This window comes from Oncorhynchus mykiss, chromosome 14, assembly GCF_013265735.2.
Source record: "Oncorhynchus mykiss isolate Arlee chromosome 14, USDA_OmykA_1.1, whole genome shotgun sequence".
In the NCBI taxonomy this organism is placed as follows: domain Eukaryota; kingdom Metazoa; phylum Chordata; class Actinopteri; order Salmoniformes; family Salmonidae; genus Oncorhynchus; species Oncorhynchus mykiss.
Window position 1 is genome coordinate 14,542,288 of NC_048578.1, and position 20,108 is coordinate 14,562,395.

General features: G+C 46.2%; 1 protein-coding gene across 1 annotated transcript in view; it reads right to left on the minus strand.

Moving 5' to 3' along the window:
• Positions 1–385: 385 nt before the first annotated feature.
• The window catches only part of LOC110488886 (protocadherin Fat 4), a 100,009-nt gene continuing 80,286 nt past the window's right edge, over positions 386–20,108 (minus strand). Inside the window, exons 7-17 of the mRNA XM_021561327.2 lie at positions 19,233–19,413; positions 18,132–18,382; positions 13,548–17,894; positions 11,965–12,069; positions 11,374–11,681; positions 9,084–9,169; positions 8,231–8,410; positions 7,760–7,884; positions 7,398–7,615; positions 5,246–5,507; positions 386–3,516 (exon numbers count right to left, since the gene is read on the minus strand). Of these exons, the coding sequence (XP_021417002.2) occupies positions 1,613–3,516; positions 5,246–5,507; positions 7,398–7,615; positions 7,760–7,884; positions 8,231–8,410; positions 9,084–9,169; positions 11,374–11,681; positions 11,965–12,069; positions 13,548–17,894; positions 18,132–18,382; positions 19,233–19,413 (7,967 nt within the window). The 3' untranslated portion in view covers positions 386–1,612. The remainder of the gene's footprint in view (positions 3,517–5,245; positions 5,508–7,397; positions 7,616–7,759; positions 7,885–8,230; positions 8,411–9,083; positions 9,170–11,373; positions 11,682–11,964; positions 12,070–13,547; positions 17,895–18,131; positions 18,383–19,232; positions 19,414–20,108) is intronic.

Consider the following 20,108-nt stretch of genomic DNA (forward strand, 5'->3'; position numbering starts at 1 on the left):
CTCTCTCTCGATGACGGAGAAGATAAGCATGTTACATACCAGATCACCAGGCTACAAAAAAATTGTTCTACTCAATAAGCCAGATGTAAATAATTGTTGAAAGCAATAGAGGGCCCTGCGTCGCTGAGTCCGCTGGATGTTGTGCTTGGCTGCCAGCACTGTGGCTCAGTTTCATTTAGGTCCTCAATGGCCTTTTAAAATGTTTTGTTCAATTCAGCACATGCTTTATTTAAACTCTACTCACAACAGTCTTAGAGTCCTTAGAGTATAAAATACCATACCACCCACATTAATGAGCTGCAATCTGAGCTCAAAAGGTGCCCCCCCCCCACAGGATTGCAGTGAGATTGCTTACCACATGACATGCTCACTTTGTATTGAAAGATACCTTTAAATAAATACGTTTTATTCTGTTATTGGCTTTTTACATGTACAAAGCGTAAAGTGTGTTATAGTTTTATCAAAAGTGGGAAAATACTGACGTTACATATGTAATAAATGTAAAAGATAAGTCTTCAATCTTACTTTCCCTGAAAGTAAGAACACACTTCAGCATGTGAAAATATCCATAAAACCCCATCTTAAGTCATTTAAGTTAATAAACAGTACAAAAAGTAGAAACCATACATTTAAAAATAATGCACAAAAACACTGACAACGATGACATCCATGATTTCCCATGAAAACAGAAAAATATACACAAGTTCATAGTCGTAGGTGGGTGGGGTTCACGTCATGACGGGATGGATCAGCTATCATCGGCCGAACCTTTTGGCTGGTCAAATAACACTCAGGCTCGGGGGATTGTGACCCAGACTATTCATCACAGAACCTTCCCTTCCCAACCCCGCCAACAGAAACAATAGTATCCTCAGCATCCTTAAATGTCTGTAAGGCAGGGACTTGATTAATCCTAGCTCTTGGAGTGCTTAGCCAGTCATCTGAGAGAACACATACAGCCAGAGAGCGGTTATCGTGCTTGGGTCATAACACTGGCAGGCCTCGATTACCGTGCAAGCAAAGTGGTGTGCTCATTTTTACACGAGGGCTGTATCTGGATGCCTAGAGGTGCAGTAGAATCATACACAAATGCTTCCTTTTAAAACATTTGAAATGGGACAAAGAAGACACAGGCCGGGGTTTCTATTGCTATGGCCTTTGGAAATTCTCTTGCGAGTGTTTCAACGCTATCGCTCATCTTATCTTTCACTGGTGAATGTGACAGACGTTTCGCAAAGGAGCGGCATTATTGGTAATACAGACCAGCTACATTTGATGAAGATCAAATTTAGCTTTGCAGTCATCAAATTTAATTCAGACCCAGGATTTTTGTTCCAACCATTCAGTGTTAATGTATAACACATAATGAGAACGCAGAGATGATTGTACAATTAGAGGTCTGGAAAGGACTGGTATACTCTTCCAAGGGGCTAACTCCATTAGAAGTAATATTACAGGTGTCATTTTCTGCTTTACTGCATTGAAGGTTGTCTTATTTCCACAAAGAAATTAGCGGAGACGGCTAGCCCAATGTGCTCTGCTTCTTATCTACATCGTCTTAGTTTCTCTTTTAGAGAACATACCATACTGTACAGGATTGTAATAAATAGTCTCATACATATTGCTCGGCCTCCCCTTCGTTCAGAATGGTCACTGACCCATCCCCACTGTTCATCTCAATGTTCATCTCAATGTTCATCTCTTTCGCTGCTGCGTTCTCCGGCAGCAGGGCCAGGTCCTTGAACACATCTACGTAATGGCCGAAGCCTGGGCCCCAGTTCAACAGGTTGTCCCAGTTGAAGCCCCCGGCTTGCTGGCCCAGTTTATGGGGCAAAGTGTAGTGGTCTGTCATCGGCGCCTGTGCAGCGGGCCCGCCCTCGGTCCGCCGGCTGGAGTAGCGCCTCTGCTTGAGCCGCCCGCCGTAGTCCTCATCGTCGGCGTCTGACTCGTTGACCTGCGACAGCTTGGGCACCCTGGAGCTGTAGGCCACGGGCTTCTCCCGGTCGTACTCCATCTCTGAGCAGGTGAAGGAGTCGTGGGAGTCGCTCTCAGATGATGACTCCGGGGCAGGGATGCCATCGGCTGGGTTGCGCACCCGTGACAGGGGCCTCCGGCAGTCCTCTTCAGACGAGGAGCGGCCGTGGTCGGCGCTGCAGATGCTGGGGTTGCGGGGCCGCGGCGTGTTGAGCCGCTCCACCTCCTCAATGGACAGCCCCACGGGGGGCCCCGTCTCCAGGGGGATCTGCTCGATGGGCTGCTTGAGCCGGCTGCCTGGCCTGGAGCTGTGGCCCCCCATAGTCTGGGGGCTCTTGCTGCGTCGGCCCAGCCGGTTGCCGTAGTTGAACATGGCTCCCTGTTGGCTCATCTCATTGTGGTGCAAGTCCAGGGGGCTGCCATCCCTGCGGGCCAGGTTAAGCTCTCTGGTGGGGGTGTTGCGGTAGAAGGACGAGGGCTTGGTGAAGGGGGCCGGGCTGTGCCTGGAGAGGGGGTTGGGCGTGGGGCAGGCTGAGTGGCTGAGAGGGGTGGACCTCAGGGCCTGGCTGTACTGGGGCTGGTAGGTGTAGCTGGTGGCCCCCAATGGCAGGGGAGACTGTCTGGCAAAGCCCAGAGGGCTGTGTCTCTGGATGGAGAACTTGGGCGTGTGGCTGCGGAACTGCTTGTAATGCTGGATGATGTCGGCGTCGGATGGGGCAATGCTGCTGGCGTTGTCTATGTCATAGTGTTCCATGTCTGCCTCAGGCATCTGGCAGGGGGCACAGGGGGCGCTGGGGATGGTCTCATTGTTGTGGGGAATGTCCGTCTCGTCGTATATGAGGTAGGGGTTTTCCCTCTCGATGATGTCAGGCTTGGGGTTCCCCTCAGGCTGCTTCCTCACCGTCATTTCATCACCGTACGGAGGGATGTTATCTGGGTCGTCAAAGGCCACGTTCTCACTCCCTTTTTTCTTCTTCTTCTTCTTCTCCTTAGGCTGCTTCTCCTCCTTTGGCACTTTGGTCTTGTTGCGGCCCTTGCAGTGGTTGCAGAGGATCAGACTGAGCACCACCAGGGCCAGGGCTGTGGCACAGCTTCCCACAATGGCTGGCACTGCCCAGATGGGCAAGGTAAGCTCCTTGGCTGTGGGGCTCGGGCTGCAGATGAAGCCGCCATTGTTGGCCGTCTTGCAGAGGGTGCCCTGAGGGCATTGAACCCCCAGGCACGCCACCAGGGTCTCGCAGGTCTTGCCAGTGTAGAACTCAGAGCAGACGCAGGTGTAACTAGAGCGGGGGCCAGGGACGCAGCTCCCTCGGTTCTGGCAAGGGCTGGAGGCGCATTCGCCGGGCGGGAGGCACTGGTAGGTGTACCACTGGTTGACGCACATCAGGCCATCCCAGCAAGGGCTGCTCTCACACAGGTTGGGCCCTCTGCAGCCAATCTTAACGGCTGAGCTGGTCTTGGAGATGGTGACAGCGCTGTGATCTCCACTGAATGGTAGATTCTCCCCATTGTACTTCACATAGGCCAGGCAGCCGTCAAAGCCTGCAGGAAGAATAGGAAGAGGTGTTCAGTAAACAGGAAGTAGTCCTGGACGGTTATTAAGACAACACAGTGGCCTGGAAGATCATAATTTCCGAATGGCACAAGTTTGATCGCTTTTCAGAATTTGCAATGAGGCTTGGATTGCCTACTTGTAATTAACAGGAACTGAAAGCTATAATCAGAACTGGGGGAATTTTGTCGACTATTGGTTCAGCATCGATTAAAATCTCAATGAATTTTCTCATGTAACATACCTCGACAAATCACATTCTCAAATGGGTAAATTCTGAGACAAACCAATATGATTATTTACTAAAACATGGGAAGTTGATGCCAGACAATCTACCTTCAGACCTTATATCGCTTCAAGACATCCATGTGGAAGAAATGTTTTGGTGACCAATTCAAACCTTTGCTTTCATATTGCCTCACAATGTCCCTCACAGATGTAAACATGGTTATTGAATTTATTACAATATAAATGTAAACTGTTTTGTCCTATTCATTATAATCTTACTAGTTGAATGCACACAGCTGCTTCGATACGCATATTGAGCGAGGGTCAGGTCTTATTTGGTGCAGGCGTGGAAACCGGGACCAGATTATCAGTGTGCTAGGCAAGGCAGCCTGCAATAGATCTGCGTGTTCAGAGCGTGTTTATTTTTAAATATATCCTGGACCTTGCTGTGTGAAAGAGGCCAACAAATCATTCAAATTGCTAATTTTTTACCATATTAGTCCAGTCCATAGTATTAAGTCATTTTCTTTCCCCTAAAAGTCAGACATTTTACAGCGGTGTATCCCTCCTTCTGGAAGCCCTCCCGTTCACCCTATCCAAACTATTTTCAAGTCAGAGTTGAGGACATTTGATACGTGATTTAGGCCTACCCAAAGCCGAGGTTCCAGAGCAAAGAGATTAAAACATGAAAGCATCAAAGGCGGGGCTCCCCCACCTAATTAAACTAGTTTCACATTAGTTATTGTCTAGAAATGATCCGTCAAAGAGAGCAACATTAACTCTCTTCCACTGTAAATATTTCACAGTCAAATATGTGTCCAATGTCAAAAACACAATTTACACTATCTCCAGTCAGCAGGACTGGAACACCACCTAATATGGTCAACAGAAGACCTTTTATTCAGTGAAAAAGGTATCTACCATTCACATACTACACTGTGTACAAAACATGTCTTTCCATGACAGACTGACAAGGTGAAGGCTATGATCCTTATTGATGTCACTTGTTAAATCCACTTCAATCAGTGTATATGAAGGGGAGGAGCAGGTTAAAGAAGGATTTTTAAGCCGTGAGACAATTGAGACATGGATTGTGTATGTGTGCAGTTCAGAGGGATAACGTGCAAGACAAAAAATACAAGTGCCTTTGAACTGGCTATGGTATTAAGTGTCAGGCGCACAAGTTTGAGTGTGTCAAGAACTGCAACCCTGCTGGGTTTTTCACACTCAACAGTTTCCTGTGTGTTTCAAGAATGGTCCACCACCCAAGACATCCAGCCAACTTGACACAACTGTGGAAAGCATTGGAGTCAACATGGGCCAGCATCCCTGTGGAACTCTTTCGACACCTTGTACAGTCCATGCCCCGATGCATTGAGGTTGTTCTGAGGGCAAATGGGGGGGGGTTCCAACTCAACTCGGAAGGTGTTCCTAATGTTTTGTGCACTCAGTGTATGACAATAACAGCAACTTCACATTTCACCAAATCACCTGATGCAATTTTCTGCTGGGTGGGGCCAGAGGGGACACCACCGAGGGACATGGTCAGGACATTAAGACCCCCAAAGTCCTGTGTGGGGTGCTGGATGAGCTTGAGGAGGGCTCCGTCCACGTGAAGGGAGGTGGCTGAGCCGTTTTTGAAAATCTGCAGGACGTGCCACTGGCCATCTGATAGGACCATCTCCCCCAGGGTCCTCTCCACCTTGCCTCCCACGCCCGCGTCAGAGATGTAGTGGACATTGCCATTTTTTAACTGGGGGGAAAGAGACAGAGATGAAGTTAGATGGATGGATGGATAGATACACATGTGGACAGATGGACGGACACAGACGGGCGGACACAGACACACGGACGCAGACAGATGGACGCAGACAGACAGATGCAGACGGGCGGACAGACATAGATACTGTATTGTATATGTTTGTTGAGAAGGAGAGCTCGGAGAAATGGATAAGCATGATTATATGATTATATGCTCAGGCTCTGATAATTCTCAACTCTGGGATGTTGTTGATGTTTCATTTCAGTTGGAGAGTTGTTCTTGTTTTTGGAATTTTATTTACAGTATCGTTACTGTAACAGGTAGGAGAGTTGATTGAAAACACATGTTCCTTTACAATAATGACTGTTGCAGTTAGGTTTGCAAAGGCAAGGTGTATTACTGGAAACATTAGAAGTTTACCAGTAAACTACCAGAATTGTGGTGTCTTTCAAGGATTTTACGTAATCTATCACAAGACATCTAGTGGCCCTTTTGGGTACTTCAGATTATCACAGGTGTCCCCAATAATCTGTGTCCCTCTGTGTGACCTTATCATGTAAAATATATGAAATAATTAAATAATACAAAATAGAATGACAAAGCTGTATAACATTATCTTATATATAAACCATCAACTTAGTGAATACCATTGGAATGAGGGTTTTAGCATGAAATGTCCTTTATAAAAATTGTTTTCCTAACTTTTATTCATTTTACTTATGTCAATATGTATTTGCAATGTTTTCGCATCAAACTGGCGGTAGTTGTGAAACAAGTCAATATTTGGAAATGAATACCCTGACTTGGTGATTTTTTCATTAAATAGGCTATTTCCTCTGCAACCATATGGTCTATCTACTAGAAACAACATGGACAGACATAGAATAAATGAAGACTATATATAAATACATATACATGTTTATTTGAAGTTATTCGAAATTACGATAGATGTCCATTGATTTGCTGTTAATTACCAAAGTCACTGAAGAGTCCAGGTAACTTTGGTAAACGACCAGTCACTTTGCAACCCTTGTTGCAGTGCAGAGGAAAGTGTTGCATGTGCCAAATACCAGTAAACCGGACTGATATTATTATTATGATCGTGTTATGTTATGTATGCAGGACCAGTTAATACTTTTACTTTCACTATGCATAAACTATATCCATACGCAATAGAGTTCATTCTTTAAAAGTAATGAACCAATATGACTTTCTCTTACAAAATGAATGTGTGCCAGGCATTGTGTATGGTCATCTCATACATTTCAGGAGGAATTGATTTTAAAGGTTCACGACAAAATCTGGAAAAGGAAAAAAATCCCGCGAGCCAAAAAACACAGGAAAAGAGATCTGGAGAACCAATTAAACTTATCTCTTTTACATGATTTATACTCCTGTACAAATTATTCTCATTTTCTAGGGTCACGCAGTACATTCAATATTGTTCTTTGGGCTGTATAGTAGTAGTGGTAGGGGGGATTCTGGGGGGCTGCTCTGCAATGGAAAACAACCAGAGAGACCCTCTGTGTCCTGGAGGAAAGGAAGGCCCTTGGGCAGCTGCCCCGAATCACTCAGAGCCTTGAAGTTTATTGCAGCAGATTGAAGGAGCGTATGGAGCGTATATATATGGGTAATGAGAGGAGGTGATGAAGACAGGTCCCCTTATAGCTTTGACTCAGGGATGGGGAGCTAAGGGAGGACTGTGTGTATGTGTGACATGTTTACGTGTGGATCTCAGGATGACGACCAAGTAGCAAATGGAGAAATTGACAAATATACTAACATGCCTGTATGTACGTTCACTTGTGCCTCCGGATGCTTTGGGAACAGCAGACACATTCTAGCATGTCTCTGGCATCGCTCCGTGGAGCCTTCCTTTACCTTGATGGTGGTGTAGTTGCTGCTCTCCTGGACATGGAGTAGGGTGCCACTCTTGCTGCGGGTGCGGAACTTGACCTCAAGGCTGCTGGGCCCAGAGAGGTCAGAGGGCAAGCCCATGAGGCTCTGGCGTAGCAGGACGTCCCGTTTGGGGCTCTGGCGCATGGCGTAGTCAAGCCGACCAGTCCCGTCCAGCGAGAGAGCCGTGTCGGCCGTGATGTCTATGAAAGAATGAAAAGCACAAGTCAGGGTAAATCAAAGGAAATGATACAATCTGCATCTGAGTGATGGTCAAATTCACAAGAAGTGTATGACTCAGACTGCAAGCACAGTCAGCCAAAACTCCCCTTCAAAGGGATTCTTACATTTCTCACAGTTTTTGCCGGTGAAGCCTTCCATGCATTTGCACTGCTGCCAGGACCAGTAGTCAATACAGGTGCCCCCGTGTCTGCAGGTGTTGGCTGTGCAGGCTCCCTCCAGTCTGGGACATCTACGGACAGACAGACAAGTCAGCCCCCATGGTGGACAGCGGGCCCTCTATAGGACCCGACAGATGCAACTCCTCCAATACAAAAACCATAAAAGACCCAGGGAATTAGCATATTAAAAGATCTGTCCTCGCCACTATTCACAACAAACTAAAAGAAAAAATCTCCATTCTACTATTAAAAAAAAACTGTACGTCTGCTATTTATATCAAAGATGGCTTTTCAGCGGTTCTTGAGGGTTGAGAGCTACAGAGAATGACCAGATATCGTGCTGGGAGAGTTTGGGGGTTAGGGGGTTGAGTAGGATGGAAGGATGTAGGAAAGAAAGAGGTAGGGAGAGAGCTAAACCTGTCAAGGATGCCATGGGATGCCAGGGCCTGACTGGGCTCCAGTGGGCGGCCGTTGACGGCGAACTCCATGATGCAGCCCACAAAGTCGTGTGTGGCGACCTGGCCACGGCGATGAAGGACGGGCTCTATTGACCTGACACCTCCCACCGAGAGACGGTTGGGCCCAACGTCCAGGATCCTGCGAGGAGGAGAAGGGGAAGCCGCTGGGGGTCAGCGCCTCTCACAACAACATGGCCCTACAGGGGTCCGGGCCCTCCGCAAATAAACTGCAGCAGACCCTCCTCATCTGCCAGATCACTCACTCAGACAGTCTCACACACAGTTCTCCCCCTATGGATTCAGACAGCTTTTCACTCTGGGCCTCTCACAATGCTAAACGATACATGTGATGTCCATGTATGTGTTTACAGACACTATGGTTTACACAAGCCAACGTGGATATGCAAGGGTTCATTGAGAACAGTCGACATGATGGATGGGTCCACAGACTGTTCCATTAGCAGAGACATGAGATATTGTTGTATTGTTGATATTTTCAACTTCCCAGAATGACAACCAATAGTGACCGATGAGGAAGTTTGTATAAATTGAAAGTGGCCAGAAAGAGCTACTCTGACAGTAAACAGCTTCAAATGGCATTATGTTTTTTTTTTCTCTCAAGGAATTATATTTATTTACTACAGTATATCATGGAAATAAAGTGCTATTTGCATCTGGAAATAAATGCTTCCCTTATTTATACCCAAAGTCTCTTCTACCGAATTGAGCCTTTCACTACGTAGTTGACCGCTGGGTGTACGTTGCCAGGATGGACTGTGTGGTAAGCTCTATGCAACGTTATGCGTTCTTACCAGTCAGTATGGACAGCCACGTTGCTCACAGCACAGTAGCCTGGCTCCTGATCGTCCCCACACAGGTCGACTGTCAGGGACGCAGCCTGAATGACGAGAGGAGCAGAGACACGGTCACGCACATGTTATTCTGCTTTGACTGTACAGCACACATACAACACAAAACAAATTACCACACACGTTGCACCTTCCTGATGGTTGTACCAGCACAGACAGTAATATCTTACTCAGATGAGCACTCCAGTTTGCAGGAAGACAGACAGACAACAGTAAATACAACTACATGACTGATTTTGTAAGTTACAATTCATGTTATTTTCGATAGCATACTGTATTTGAAACCGTCATTATGAAGACGCAGTAGACCTACATGGAAATCTAAAATTCCCTAAGATATGACCTTTACCGTTAGCCAAGGCTAATAATTGTTCTACTTTCTCTTTAATTCTGTGGTCTCTGAAGCTTGACTGAGGTGAAAAAACGAGGTGGCAGGAGAAATGAAAAGTGTGTGAACGTGTTGAAAAACCATGACAGCATGCTCCACATACACCAAGATCTTAGGTAAACACGGAGCGGCCTCCTCGGAACGTGAGCACAAATCATCCAAGAGATGCCAGAGAGCGTGACTCCACCATCCCTTCCTGCGCTAATTGCTAACACAGAAACGTACAATTTCCAATGCAAAAAAACAACAATGGAAAAAAATATTCATTTGTCTCAGGGCTTTGTCGCTGTTGCTGAAGGGCAAGAGCTACCCTTCGGCGCCAGATGGGCATTTTATTAATGCTTTTCTCTCAGATCAAAGCCCATGCAGCCAAACCACAGCCTACACACACTGTCAAGTGTCTCACATGACTGGCGAAGGGTTTTCTGGAGGAAACACCCTCTGAAAATGGATATAAAATGTGACAAAAGACCAGGAGCATTGTTTCTGTTTGTTTAACTTTCAGGTTACAGGGTAAACACCGCAGATTAGTGATGTCACAACATAAGAGGGCGGAAAAGTGTCACTGGAGAGCATCCTTTTCCAACGACCAACCCTCTCTGCTATTGTCTTCCATTCGCCATGATTATTTACGTGAGAAAGTCAGGTTCAAGACTCGTTGAGGATGAAAACAGAACGTGGATGCTGAAGGGTGCGACTAGTTGTAAATTATTTATGTGAGGCCTAAAACCACTCACAATGGGAAGGAATAGGATATAAGGCAAAAATAACCTTGAGAAGAACATTACAACAAATGTTGAAGTTAAATTGCAAATGACTGTATTACAAATGTAAGCTGCATTAGTGTTCTAAGTGGTCATACTCATAACTATTGCTGTTATAATATAGAGTATAGACAATATAAATGATGCTTGCTGTGGTGCAGCTTTCAGTTGGGTGAACTAGAATATGATTTAAATATAAACAACAGTGTCCTTGACTCTCTCAGTGTGTCCTACATTACTAGGACTATGACTGGTGTCTGGTTATCACATCTGCTCAGAATCCAAAAGTGGAGGAACTGAAAAATGCCCTTCACAGGCATAGCCGCGGGAAGTAGGGGTGCTGCAGCACCCCCTGACATATCGGAGAAAAAATACTCGTCAGCAGAGCAGAAAAATAGATAATACGCTCTGTTTTCGTTCTTATAGCTCGGTTAAGAACCTCAACATCGTAATTCCTCAACCTACACATCGCATTTCTCACTACACGTTGAGCACCTGTCTATCCTGTCACTCTCTCAAAGCTGACAATTTACTGATTTTGCCAGTTTCCTATGAAATCCCTGTGCATGATGGGAAATTACAAATCTGAAGTCCGGCAGGAGACTTATACAACTTTGGACAGGCTAGTAATTTTTTTTGCCCAACCACTGAACAACTGGCAGAGAAACAACTAGATTTGGAGCAAATAGAAGGAATTTCAGAGTCTGAGGCTATTTTGGAGGCCATATTGTAAATCACAACAAGCAATCAAATATAATTACAACTATGAAAACTATATGCAGAACTACCAGTGTGTGGGCAGTTTAATTATCATCTCACGGTGCAAAAAAAAAAAGAATATGAGGCCAAATTTGGACGCTGCTCTCAGCTATAAAAACCCAGGAGGTCATAACTGCTATTGAAACATAAACTTCTATATAGGCCTACATGTGGGGGCTTTAGAATGCTACTCTACATTTGTGCAATTATAGGTCCATAAAACCATTGACTTCAAACCAAATATATTTTCCAACTGTTTATGGTGCAAAACAAATAAAATCAGCTTGGTAATAAAGTCATATGTAACAAAAATGCTTCTCACCATTCCAGCTCTCCTTGCGATGACTGTGTGGAACTGTCCATCTGAAACTTTTATCATGGTGATTAGTTTATAGGTCCCGCTTCCCAAGTTAAACGAGAAGCGCATCCGTCCCTCAAAGATCTCCAGAGCCAGGAATTCCGCCTTGTCTCCGGTCTGGTTGTCATGGTTGTACATGAGGAGAGCGTTGCTCTTTAGTGTGGCGAACTTGATGTAGATGTAGTTGTTGTTGGGATCCAGGCTCGGAAACTCCATGTAGGAAAGCTCCTCAAAGCCGTAGCTGTTGAGTTCACAGTGTTTTCCAAAGACCCCTGAGGAGGAAAGGAATGAAAAAAATGAAACAGGGATGTCATGAATAATTCATCATACTGCATCTACAAAATCAGCACACAGCTGGGAATCTGTTGTCATCCGCTATCATAGACTAACCATAAGGGTATCATGCTTAGAAGAGAGAAACAGTTACACAACATACAGTATGTGAATAAATGTGACATGGAGACATGCTATCCACAGTGTCATGCTATCCCCAGTAATTTTGCCAATCGAGATAGTTTTCAATCACGTAGCAGTTTCCTCTAAGTTAATACTTACCAAATGGACAATGACAGTTATACCCATCCACTCTGTTCTGGCAGGAGCCGCCATTAAAACATGGGTTACACTCACAGTGATTGATGATGGAATCACACGTTTTTCCTGGGTTCACAAAACAACACAAATTAAAATGAACGAGGTGGGAAGACGTGGGGGCAAACACAGGAAGATGTGGGGGAAAACACAGTTCATGTTGTTTTTCTTCCTGTGGCACCCTGTCACTGATGCTTAAAACCACAGAGGGTCTACGCCATAGTTTCCCAAAATCAGTCCTGGTGCCCCCCGCTTGGTGCACGTGTTGGTTTTTGCCCTAGCGAAGCTAATTCAAATAATCAAAGCTTGATGAGGGGTTGGCTATTTAAATCAGCTGTGTAGGGCTAGGGCAAAAACCAAGACATGCACCCAGGGAGGGCCCCAGGACCGAGTTTGGGAAACCCTGATCCTAGGCTATTGTAATCTTATAAGAGTTTCTTCGAAACTTGCATGTGTGAAAAAGTACAAAAATATATAGAGATTTTAGAACTGTAGACTTCATTGGATCTCTGAAGCCAATGAACTAAAATATGATGAAAATGTGATGAATAACATAAGATAGTACGATAACAGACAGAACAAGGTATGCAAGGGGCGACACTGACAATGGCCTGCAGCTTTATGTATTTCTAAGCATTTTTAAGACTCCTGTACCATTAGAAAAATTATTTCACCACAACCAGGCATGGAAAATGGGAAGTATGGAGTTCAACGGGAGGGCATGCAAACTTCTGTAAGTCAAAAGGTGCAGTTCTTCAGGGGGGCCAGTTGTCTCGATGAAACGACAAGGTGTGTGGTCATTTGTTATGGTCATAATCAAAAAAGACAGTAATGACTGGTACTGAGGCAACATGTCTGCTGGTGATCATTGGAAATGTCTATCAGCCAATACAGCCAGCAGCTGATCAAACAGACATGATTCAAACTACTGTTCTCATTTATGCTTCTCCATGTGCACTCCCTTCATTAAGAGTAATATTTATCACATCATCAAATTCAAGTAGGGAGGGAGTGATTTACACAAAAAATAGAGTGGCTAATTATCTATAGTTCACTCAAGAAAAAATTTATCTTTAAGGATCTGGAAGGATCAATCTTTAATACATCCTAAACCTCTCAATGTTTGAACAAAAGAAAGATGAGCAGAGCCCTAAATATCAAAAAATATGCTTAAGTACTGTAGAAAGAAAGGCATGCAGAGGAATATGAGACTATATGAGACTAGTGAACTGTGTACAGTCCACAGTAAGGCCCTTTCTGGGGTCAGTTTCGCATCATCCTTTTTATTAAAGTAAACATGACAAGCTGATATGCATCAAAGCTGATACCCCCCAACTTGTAATCGTAAAACCAAACAGTTTTGGGTTTTTGGCAGTCAAGCCTGTATGCTAGGGTTACAACACCTCTTGCATTCGTTTGGAGGCAAATATTGTACTTGGACAAAAAAGTGTGAGTCATGTGCAGTGTGTGTATACTTGAGCCTAGCTGAACATCTGTGGTTGTGTTGCTCATAAAATCTAAATGGCTCCTAAGGCGGTGTACGGTACCTGCAAAGCCAGATTTGCAGAGGCAGTTGAATCCACCGGGGTAATTCTGGCACAGCGCTCCGTTCTTGCAGGGGTTGGAGAGGCATTCGTTGACGTCCCTCTCGCAGGCCATGCCTGTGAATCCCTCTGGGCAGGTGCAGGAGAATCCTCCCACCAGGTTGTGGCAGGTCCCGCCGTTATGGCACGGAGACGGCAGGCACTCGTCTATATCCATCTCACACAGCGCCCCTGCGTACCCTGGTCTGCAACTGCAGGCGTAGGGCTGATGGGGGTGGTTGGAGACAAGGATCACCGGGACACTATCCTCTGTCTTCATATCTGGCCCCACGCTAAGGCGCCTCTTGCAGCTGCCCCCATTTTGGCATGGGTTACGTGTGCAAGGGTCGTGATCCACTGAGTCTATCTGTACACCACTCTGCCTGTGCAGAACATCTTTAATGCTCTGAAAGAAGGTGGCAACTCCACTGGGGTTGACATACTGTCCGTGGCTTCGCTTTATGGCAGCCATTAGGAATGTTTGGTTGTTGAGTTCAAAGGCGCCATACAGTTGTACTCCAGTGCCAAGCCCTGCCAGCTGTGAGTTTGCGATACGGACAAAGCTAAGGTAGTGATTGGTGAGGAAGGTGGTAACCCCCTGGGTACGGAGGCGAATCAGGATACTATTGTCCACAGTGGCATTGGTGAACCCCACGAAGAAGACCCGGACGTTACTACTGACAGAGCCGTGGACCCCATCACTACTTCGGACAGCTAATTCGAATGTTCCGTCTGTTGAGCGGGCCTTTGAGTTGAGGTCACAGGTGCCTGTTGGGATGGTAAACAGACTGGATGAAGGAGGGGTCAAGGAGCAGTGGAAGCTGTCCTGGATGTCTGGGTCTTGGGGCTTCACAACCCCAAGGGATCCTCCGGGGAACATGTTTCCGAAATAGTGGATGAAGATCTCCACGGAGCGTGGCTCTGATGGGTTATCATTCTGATCGTTTACTTTTACGTGGACTGTTCCAGTTGAGGACATCTGAGGGACACCGGAGTCCTTAATCACCACAGAGAGGTAAAAGTCGCTGATCTGCTCCCTGTCAATCTCTCGATTGGTGGTCAGCACTCCAGTGGGGCTGAGGCTGAAGTAATTACTGGCTGAGCCCGAGATGAGCAGACTGTATGAGAATGGACCTTGATTGGGTGACAGGTCTGGGTCGGTTGAAGTAAGAGTTGCGACATCTGTCCCAGCTCGTTGGTTCTCCATGACTTCTGCACTCACCGTCTTCAGAGTAGGACCGTTATCATTAATGTCCTCCAGATTCACAACCAGGGTGGCACTTCCAGTTGCGGAGGGTGAGCCAGAGTCCACAGCTAGCAGAGTCAGGCTGAACACAGGAGTGGTTTCCCTGTCCAGCTCAGCTGCTACAGACACTTGGCCAGTCTGGGGGTTGATAGTGAAGACATTTTTCTCTAAATCTGAGGCTATGGAGTAGGAGAATCTGCTCCAGCTTGGGACAGAGTCAGAGTCTTGGGCACTAACGAAGGTGACCAGACCGCCAGGGGATAGACCCTCACTGATCTGAACATTATACAGTTCCTGGCTGAAAACAGGAGGATCATTGGCATCCAGGATTGTGATATTCACAAAGACCTCGTCAATATCAGCCCCACGGATGCTTCCCGCATTCTTCGCCAGGACTTTGAGTGAGATCTTTTCCTCTTTCTCACGATCGAGGGGGCCTGTGACGTGGATCTGTCCTGTTTTCCTGTTGATGCCGAAGCCCTTTCTTCTGCTCTTCCCGAAAATTAGGTAGTAAACCACTCCGTCATCCCCTTGGTCACGGTCACTGGCGAACACCTCTCCCACCACTGTGCCTGTTGGAGCTGCTTCAGAGATTTCGAAGTAATACTGCTTCGAGACAAAGCGGGGAACGTATTCATTGGCTCCCTTGAGCTGAATGTTGACATTGGCAAAACTACAGCGCTCCTCGTCTGGGACATTGAAGGCCTTCACTGTTAAGTGGTAGACCTGCTTAGCCTCGTAATCCAGGAAACCCTGGGTGGTGATTACGCCTGTGTTTGGATCAATTACAAAGAGGTCGCTGTCTGACGACTGAATCACGTAAGCCATGACAGCATTCGGCCCTGAATCTCTGTCTGTGGCATTCATTTTCACCACCATTGTGCCACTGGGAACGTTCTCCTGTACCACAGGGAAATACTCATCAGGTTCAAATATAGGTGGGTTGTCGTTCACATCGGTCACATGGATTGTGACCATGACGTAGCTGGTCTTTGCAATCCATCCCCCGTCGTTGGCTGTCACTCTGAGTTCATGCTTTTGCTTTTCCTCAAAGTCCAGATGATTGGCCAGAGATAGGACTCCTGTTTTACTGTTCACGGTAAACAGGCCCTTGTCATTACCTGTGGTGATGTTGTATGTGATAAGCCCGTTCATCTCTTTGTCCTTGTCCCTGGCAGAGAGCGTCCTGATGGCTGTCCCCACGGCAAGGCTCTCAGGTATGGTAGCTGTGACTTGGCTTTGGGAGAACTCTGGTGTGTGGTGGTTCTCCTCAGTGACTGCCACTTTCACAGTGGTTCTAGCACTCAGAGGGGGGTTCCCTTTGTCTCTGGCTGTAACATCCATGAGGAACACCTTGTTCATATCTGAGGTGAGTGAGGAGGTGACTGCGACCCATCCACTCTGTTTATCCAGCTTGAACTTGCTAGTGCTATTCCCTCCTGATATTATATAATCCACCTCAGAATTGAGGCCAAAATCTTTAAGGTCAAGAGCTATGACCCTGATAAGTTTGGTGCCAACTTTGACGCTTTTCGTGACAGGGGTAAAGTAGCTAGAGGATTCAAACTTGGGTGGATTGTCATTACTATCTACTATGTTTACAATGACTGTAGTTTCACTCATCAATGGCTTGGTCGCACGGTCTGAAGCAGTAATGATGAAACTGTGCCGATTTATGTTTATGTTGCTGCCAGTTGAGTTTTGATATTTTAAATGCTGCTTGATAAAGATTTCTCCCGAGCTTGAATTGATCCTGAAATATTCTGACTGGGACCTGATGAAATAGAATATTTTGCCATTGACACCTTCGTCGGGGTCAGTCGCAGACACCTGAGTAACGAGTGACCCCACCTCTGTAAGCTCAGGGTAGTCCAGGTAGTAAGATGGCCGACTGAATCGGGGGGCATTATCATTTACATCCGTTACAAATATTGTGACATCCGTGCTAACTGTCCAGCCAGAGTCATGGGCAGAAACTTTGGCAATGTAATGGCCAGTGTCCTCCCTATTGAGTGGTCTACTGATAGTTATGTCTCCAGTACTTGGATTGATAGTGAACGGTAGACTTTGGTCTGTGATTGAATATTTGCTTATGGCATTAGCACCTGTGTCCTCGTCTGTGGTTGTAACCCTGGTGACAGTGTAACCCACTGGGGCGTTTTCGGGCACTGTGGCGCTAAAGATCTTAGAGAACCTGGGAGCGTTATCATTCACATCTAATACATTGATCAGGACTTTCACAGCTGTGCTTTTGGGAGAATTGCCACGGTCGGTGGCCTTCACTTTGAGGGCATATTGAGCTAGTTTTTCCCTGTCAAGAGGCCTGGTCGTTCGGATTTCACCAGTGGCCCGGTTGATGCTGAAGCTGTTCTCCTTGTTGCCGTCGATAATGGCATATTCCAGCTGACCGTTAGGGCCGCTGTCCTGATCCATGGCAGAGACCATGAGCACCCGCTGAGGGGACAGGTTCTCCAGTATATCTGCATGGAATGGTTCCCTGTCAAATACAGGGTGGTTGTCATTTACGTCCAGCACTGTGATCTCCACTTTCTCATAGGAGGAATGGGGGGGGAATCCTTGGTCCCTGGCCTCAACCCAGAGCACATATTTCTGAATGTGTTCAAAGTCCAGTGAATGTTTGATTGACAGCTCTCCAGTCAACTGGTCAATGTGAAAGGCATTATCCAGGTTTCCACTGGCGATGTAGTATGATAGGGCCCCACCACGTGTAGAGGCCCCGGTCACTGTGGTAACGATCGTGTTTGTGGGTTGGCTCTCTGGGAATGTGAAAGTAGTATGCTTCAGCTTGATGACAGGGAAGTCTCCCCCGGTCACAAACCGGACGGTCACAGTGGTCGAGTCTGTTTTGGGATTGGTTCCTCCGTCTTTCACTCGGACAGTGAGGGTAACCTCCGAGCTGCCTGTCAACCTCTCATTGGCTGTTATGGCTCCTCTTACGGGGTCAATCTTGAACTTCTCGGAGTTGCGGCCAGTTAGAGAGTAGTGGAGCTGAGCATTGAGTCCAGCGTCCTCATCTGTCACCGTCACAGCGAATACCAAGTTGCCTGAAAATGAGAATGAGTGGACGAAATTAGACAAAATACCTCATAATAACTACTATAAGTACAACAGATATTCACTTCATCATCAATATTTTTCACAAAAGTAATAATTTCATAGGGGTTCATACACAGTACACTTTAATTATATAATCATATATTGTACTGTGTAAGCATGATATAATCCGATATAGAAGAACATTAATATTTGACATTAAGATGAATTTATCAAACTGAACCCACCTGCAGTGGTGAAGGCGGGGATGTGTGTGACGTAGGGGTGGTGGTGGAAGCGGGGAGGGTTGTCGTTGATGTCAGCTACCACCACTGACACAGTGGCAGAGCTGGACATGCCCAGGGGCTGCCCCCCGTCTGTGGCCACAACTAGGAGCTGGTAGTTGGCTCTGGCCTCCCGGTCCAGTAGGGAGCTGGTGATGATCTGGCCTGTACCTGGGTTGATGGAAAACTGACCGTTGCCTCCAGTCAAGCTGTAACTGTAGGGACACACAGAAGAGGACATGTGGAGGACACAGCTTTAAAGAGGCAGAGAGCACATTTAACAGAGAAACGCACATCTAATGTAACTTCCTTGCTGTTTCTTTGGTTTGAAGAAAGCACCATCTATCAAAGCATTACCCAATTCTTAAGGTATCCATCTTAATATTCTATCCAAGTTGGTCCTTCCATTTTCTCTTGTATTTTTTCATTCTCACAGAGGCTTCTAATTCAAGCTGCTCTCTGCTGAAGTTCAGGGTTGGAGACACCCCGGAATTATTTGTGACCAAAGAGCCATACTTTTTTGGTTTCCAAAAGAGGATAGTGTTTCACTCAAGTTTTCAGAAGTTTCCAGTAAGTCGCAGACACAAACATATACTGACATCTACATGTACACAAGAGCACATATTTTGAAAAGGCTTCCTAGAAAAGCATTTCCCCTGAAACTGGTGACAAATTATGGAATAAAGTGTGAACACAGGCGGAACACAGACTTTTTATTCGGACAACAAACAAGCAAACTGTCTAAGTAAAAAAGCCCAAGTTAATGGGCTGTGAGAATGGAAACTAATAACTGATGGCAACTGGTTCTGATTTCCAGTAAGGCCTAGAACCTGTGGAACCCCCGATACTACTTCTGTCATAGCCAATTAACATCGTCATTACAATGTTTTGGGAAAGTGGGGCAAGTTGCCTTACCCACATGCGCCTCCCCATTGGGGGTACCGGGTCGAGGGGAGGGTGAACAAGCGGGGGTCTGATCTGAGTAAAATGTCCAACTTGGGGTAACAGGAGCCCGCCTATGACCCTAGGGACGGAGTGGGGTGGGCATCTGGCTCTGGAATGTACCTTATGATACCGTTGAGGCCCACGTCTGCGTCGGAACTGTTAACCAGGAGCAAGTCAGTGCCGGTGGGGGCGTCCTCTGCAATGGTGGTGTGGAAGGTGGACGAGGTGAACACAGGGACGTTGTCGTTGACGTCATCTACCAAGACGGTGACCGTACCCGTTCCACTCAGGGGAGGAGAGCCTGGTCATAAAAGGGGGAGGAAAAAAGACAAAAAGGGAATGAGAGGATATCAAAGGAACACGAGAAAACTCTATTTGAAATACCTAAGGCAGTTCCATATGAGCACAGTTAGAATATCATTTTGTGTGAAAGATGAGTTATTGTGCGGGTTTATCGTTTACATGCTGAAGCAATTTATATCCTTGCAGGGACTGCACCACAAGATCCCTGCATTCAATCCAGCAAACGTCTTCGGTCACCACCAGTCCTGCTTTCTGAGCCATGCTGCCACATCAACACACAACACGTCAAAAGACATCAATAGCTCTGAAACAGAATCTTTAGAACGTGTCCTTCCCTGGGTCTTGGACATCATAGATGTAATCTGGTTGCTGAGGTACCGGTATCTATTTTGAGGCAAGCAGCACTCAGTGAGTTACTTTGTGGAAATCGAGAGAACAGAACATTCTATTTTCAGCAAAAATCTAGCCGTTCCTTCGCCAAGCGAGTGACGAAATAAGGCACTCCGGGCCCTGAGGGATGGATTTAAATCAATAGTAGATTAAAACCAACTGCAAAGCAGAAACACAGAGAGGTTCAAACATCTGCTGGCTCAAGTTGCCCCTTCACAAACTTCTCTTTAGATGGCCTGTTAATGTAAAGTGTTACCAATGAACTTGTGGCTAATATGCAGCTGTATATTCAGCTGTTAACGT